Here is a 6,000-nt window from a genome sequence, read left to right as displayed (position 1 = left end):
TCATTATGAGCCCCAGTCTCCACAGTACAACCTCCCCTCCAAACCTTCCATGTACCGTCTGCTTCATTATGAGTCCCAGTCTCCAAAGTACAACCTCCCCTCCAAACCTTCCCCTGCTTCCATGTACTGTCTGCTTCATTATGAGCCCCAGTCTCCACAGCACAACCTCCCCTCCAAACCTTCCATGTACTGTCTGCTTCATTATGAGCCCCAGTCTCCACAGCACAACCTCCCCTCCAAACCTTCCGTGTACTGTCTGCTTCATTATGAGCCCCCGTCTCCGTCAGCTCTGCTAGCGGTGGTTTGGCGTGATAATGAACGACAGGAAGGTTGGCTACACAAAGTCAATGGGACCAGGCTAGTGGCTAGGCTGGTTGGCTGTCCAATCATGGTGTTGGATGAGATCTCTAGAAACGTGTGGATAGTTGGAAAGAGATATCCACAGTACAGCACTGCAGCGTGTTTATCAACCATGTGAATATAAAATCATGTCATTTAGACTTGTCCTAACTGTTGGAGTAGACCGGTAGTAGGGGACGTGGACATTAAAATGTCAAGAGGCCCTCGCAACACAATCTACTGTAGTAAATGAGTCCTCCAACATCATATGTAAACAGCATTACCAAAGAGATCTTATCCAACAGAACAGGCCTCTTCTCATAATATATAACCATCATCTATGGAAACGTCTTCAGCCAAGGGTATAGGCCTAGTCAGCTGTTTTATATCGCTTAAGTTGGAGACTTATATCTCCCTCACCAACTTTAAACATCAGCTATCTGAGCAGCTAACTGACCGCTGCAGCTATACATAGTCCATCTGTAAATAGCCCACCCAATCTACCTACCTCATCCCCATACTGTTTTTATTTACTTTTCTGCTCTTTTGCACACCAGTATCTCTACTTGCACATCATCATCTGCTCATTTATCACTCCAGTGTTAATCTGCTAAATTGTAATTATTTGCTCCTATTTATTGCCTACCTCCTCATGCATTTTGCACACACTGTATATAGACTTTCTTTTTTCTACTGTGTCATTGACTTGTTTATTGTGTTATTGGCTTATTTATTGTTTATTCCATGTGTAACTCTGTGTTGTTGTCTGTGTCACACTGCTTTGCTTTATCTTGGCCAGGTCGCAGTTGTAAATGAGAACTTGTTCTCGACTAGTTTACCTGGTTAAATAAAGGTGAAATAAAATAAATATATAGAGCCACTGATCATGTTGGATGGCTCAATGAAAGAATCAGGGGATACAGGGATAGCTATAGTCCGCTAGGTGAAGCTGCTGTAAAACATTTCCATATTATATTGCTGTGTGATGCTATGTGCTGCTACTTTCCAGGACTCAGATCTATAGGACTGTTATTCTGACTGTACAGATCTATAGGACTGTTATTCTGACTGTACAGATCTATAGGACTGTTATTCTGACTGTACAGATCTATAGGACTGTTATTCTGACTGTACAGATCTATAGGACTGTTATTCTGACTGTACAGATCTATAGGACTGTTATTCTGACTGTACAGCTCTATAGGACTGTTATTCTGACTGTACAGCTCTATAGGACTGTTATTCTGACTGTACAGCTCTATAGGACTGTTATTCTGACTGTACAGATCTATAGGACTGTTATTCTGACTGTACAGATCTATAGGACTGTTATTCTGGCTGTACAGATCTATAGGACTGTTGTTCTGACTGTACAGATCTATAGGACTGTTATTCTGACTGTACAGCTCTATAGGACTGTTATTCTGACTGTACAGATCTATAGGACTGTTATTCTGCCTGTACAGATCTATAGGACTGTTGTTCTGACTGTACAGATCTATAGGACTGTTATTCTGACTCTACAGATCTATAGGACTGTTATTCTGACTGTACAGATCTATAGGACTGTTATTCTGACTGTACAGATCTATAGGACTGTTATTCTGACTGTACAGATCTATAGGACTGTTATTATGACTGTACAGATCTATAGGACTGTTATTCTGACTGTACAGCTCTATAGGACTGTTATTCTGACTGTACAGATCTATAGGACTGTTATTCTGACTGTACAGATCTATAGGACTGTTATTCTGACTGTACAGATCTATAGGACTGTTATTCTGACTGTACAGATCCTATAGGACTGTTATTCTGACTGTACAGATCCTATAGGACTGTTATTCTGACTGTACAGATCCTATAGGACTGTTATTCTGACTGTACAGATCTATAGGACTGCTATACATCCCTCTACTCCCATTTTCTCTGTCACATACACACACAATGGCAGGGCAATACTAAAGCTCCATGGGTAGTCAGTCCGCTCTATGAAAAACCACCTTGTCATTCCCCTTCGTTGCTACATTTACATAGCAGCCTTGTTTTGTGGTGCCACAGTTTCTGTTGCTCCTAATTCACCCTGGTTACAACCAACAGAAGCTGATATCACACCCAACACAACAAAATGATAGTAAGAGAATTAGCTACAGCCTCGTCCTACAGCCATGGCCTCCTTGGCTGAGGAAAACTTAGTTAAATGCACCTGTTATCAGACAGACCAGAGCAGAGTGAAGCAACACAGCAGCCCCTGGCTCAGTGGTTCCAGCATCATGTGACTGACGCAATACATACTGGGGCGAAGAGAGAGAAAGGCAGATTTATACAGTCAATGGTATCTAACCACCCTACCAGCAAAATCATCCCCTCTAGCCCTCCTCCCTGTCCCTCTCCCTTCCTCCCTCCCCTTCCCCTTCCCCACATATAGCCCCATTAACAGCACAGTTAGATAACAGCTAGATGGATAACCGTCCCGATCAGGCTTACCATCTGTGCATTCCTCATAGTACCAGTCTAGCTCATAGTAATCCGCCTCCACAAATTTCTGCATACTCAGTCCCCTTCAGCTGAGAGGAGCATCACCATCTTCTCCTGTCCTGCTGCGGAGGTCACGAGAACACCTGCCCATCCTTTCATTACATACTCTGAGTTCTCTAGGAGTTTACCATGATGAGGAGACCATGTGGAACAGCACATTTTATCACTGGTACCAGAGCGGAAGGATGGGAGGGACAGGAGGAGAGGAAAGAGAGAAAGAGATATTTCCCAAAAAGCAACGCAGCCCAAAACACAGTTATGCAGCAGGGATGTGTTGCTGCCTGGTGGTGAGTCAAGGTTGTATCACAAATGAGGGAGGGGCCTGGGGAGGGCCACGAGCCAATGAGGAAGGGAAATGTCAGAGGCATGCTCCTCCCTCTGAACTGTTCGTCAATAGCAACCTGCTTTCGCCCCTCCTCTCTCTTCTTGGCTCACCCTCCCCTTCTCCCAACAGTACATCCTTCTGTGAGGTTGCCATGGAGACTGGCTCCCTACTCCAGCACTGAGTAGCATCTGAATGCAGGCTAGTGTTGCTACTGCCTCTATGTGACCAGCTCTCTGTTCATATCTGCCTGGTCTGGTACAACACCTCTACTACAGGGCAGGGAGATACTAAGAAATCATTCAATATGTTTATAGTGGGGAATATAGTTCTCTCCCCCACACTGATTTACAGCAGGATAATATCTGAGATGCTTCTACTTCTTTAATAGCATGTCCCTTTGATAAAGAGCACACTGACTAATTCTAACACCTCTTGACAGTCAGACAATAAAAAGGTCAGATGTAATTTTAGAGACAGCCATGAATCAAACACTGAGGATTATTATTTCAGCGATTATAGAATCACTTCCTCAACCTGCCTGCTGACTGATTCAACGGTGTATAATGCCATTAGTATTGCATCATATGGAGTGTAATGTGTCTGTGGTAGAAGATGCATCAGAGTAGGATTGGCCTATCAGGGAACAGCTGACTAGCCAGATGACCAATGAACCACCCTGCTGCCTATCCTCCTTGTGACATCACAATCACAGGTGACAAGACCAGAAATGACAAGACAAGTGACAAGAACGGAATTGACAAAACCAGATTGGTGATATAAATCTCTATAGCCTAGTTCTGAATTGAATCAAGGAGTAGAGTACAATATCTAAAACCATCTATCAAAGAACATCAGTTTGGGAACAAAGGTTTGATTTACGCTGCACAAATGTGACAAAGTGGTCTTGTCTTGTGAGAACACTGGAGTCTATCCTTTAAGTCAGTATCAGTAACTATTTTTAACCAATGCTGCAGGACTGTCATTGTAGTCTACATCTGCGACAATGTAATCAGAGTATTAAAGTGCCACAGCATCTGTTATTACAGCATCCTACAGTGCCGTCTTTCAGACAACAGTACAGATACTGTATCAACACAAAGCACATATCTGCTGATTGATGGTGTTAAACTTCCTGAGCTCTACAGTATGACCGACATTCACAACAGAAGGCCGCTGACAACCAGTTGACATAAAGGTCATACACAAGGACAGATCAGTATGTGATCAGATCAGATCCTGAGTGGTGGAGCGGTCTAAGGCACTGGTATCGCAGTGCTAGAGGCGTCACTACAGACCCGGGTTCAATCCCGGGCTGTATCACAACCACCGCACAATTGGCCCAGCGTCGTCCGGGTTAGGGGAGGGTTTGGCCGGGGTAGGCCGTCATTGTAAATAAGAATTTGTTCTTAACTGACTTGCCTAGTTAAATAAAGATAGAAAAAACAAGAAAAACAAGAAAAAGCCAGAGTTATCAGACACACACAGCCTTGTGTCTGTCCAGCCTCATGTCTGGTTGAGACACAGACAGACGTTAGGACAGACGTCTCCCACTGAGCTGATAGGACCATCAGCCGAGCAAACTGGCAGAGCGTGGCGCTTCTGCGTGGCGTGTTTGCTGTGTCAACCAGGCCCAGCTGTCTGTCGCTGACCCATATGGGCTCAGGGCCATATTAAAATGACTGTCTCCCTCTACCTTTCATTCCCTTTGTCTCAACCTCTGTTTGTATCACTCTGTCTGTCTGCATGTATATATCTCAGACAGACTTCCTCAGTCTCATTACGACACCAGAATCTCAGCTGTTTGTCTTCCACCCCCATCATCCTCATTTTTTAACTCCTTGATCTCGGCTCTAACCTGCACCATTTCCAAAAATACACTGCAATATGAGCTCAATACAATTACTAATGTCAAGGTTAAAGCGATGAACCAGTTGAATATCAAATGTGTACCAGCGTACAACAGACCACATAAAAGGAAGAATAGAAATCAGAGAAGTGACCAGCAGAGGGAGTGTGGAAGCCCTCGCCCCTCTTGCCTGCATCATCTTAACAAAACAACCAAATACAACCGCTGCGCTTACGGAAATACTTCAGTGTCTCTTCAATCTGCTCCACGGTGAGGTCCAGGTTGGTATCGGGGGAGAGGACAGGGGTGTGGAGCCAGTCGTCGTGGTCATACCCGTAGATGGTGTCTGCTCTCAGCTTGTAGTGGGGCAGCTGCTCCTCCAGCAGACTGATGATCTCCACCTCTGGAAGATCAGTACTGTTACACACATCTGTAGGAGGAGGACAGGGGAGGGGAGAAGGACAGGGGAGGAGGAGAGGGAAGGGGTGGGGAGGGAGAGGAGATAGGAGAAGGTATGAGGGGAGGAGAGGGAGAGGAGAAGAGGAGAGACTAGAGGTTAGTTTACCCCCCTACAGCAGCAGGAGGTTATGTAACAGGTGCCTGGTTGAAAAACACCAGAACAATGGCTGTTTATGTTTTAAACTTCATCATCTAGAGCAGGGTTCCCCAACTGGCGGCCCGCGGCCAACTCAATATTGGGAAGGTGCTCTTAATGTTTTTGCACACTCAGTGTATGTGATCGTATACAAATGTAAGCAAGGTTTGAAATTATTATGGTTTTAGTGAAATGTTATATCTGTTTGGCCTTCTTTTGGTCAATTTGTAGTCTACAAAAGATTTGTAATTACGTTCTGACCCCCTGACCCCAAAAAATTGTCCTGCGTCTGAATCTAGTTAATGATCCCTGATGTAGTGAGAACGATGACAACAGTCTTGCTCAAGTCGTACACAT

The 6,000-nt window shown here is 44.5% G+C and overlaps 1 protein-coding gene across 2 annotated transcripts in view; it reads right to left on the bottom strand.

Moving 5' to 3' along the window:
* Window positions 1-5,153: 5,153 nt before the first annotated feature.
* Window positions 5,154-6,000, bottom strand: part of LOC139572264 (trafficking kinesin-binding protein 1-like) — a 37,534-nt gene continuing 36,687 nt past the window's right edge. Inside the window, exon 2 of one of the 2 annotated variants that reach the window (XM_071394908.1) lies at window positions 5,154-5,478. In XM_071394908.1, the coding sequence (XP_071251009.1) occupies window positions 5,249-5,478 (230 nt within the window). In that variant the 3' untranslated portion in view covers window positions 5,154-5,248. The remainder of the gene's footprint in view (window positions 5,479-6,000) is intronic. The other variant, XR_011674347.1, reaches the window with a different exon arrangement.

Source organism: Salvelinus alpinus, chromosome 4 (assembly GCF_045679555.1).
Source record: "Salvelinus alpinus chromosome 4, SLU_Salpinus.1, whole genome shotgun sequence".
NCBI lineage: Eukaryota > Metazoa > Chordata > Actinopteri > Salmoniformes > Salmonidae > Salvelinus > Salvelinus alpinus.
This window is presented reverse-complemented; position numbering and strand designations above follow the sequence as displayed.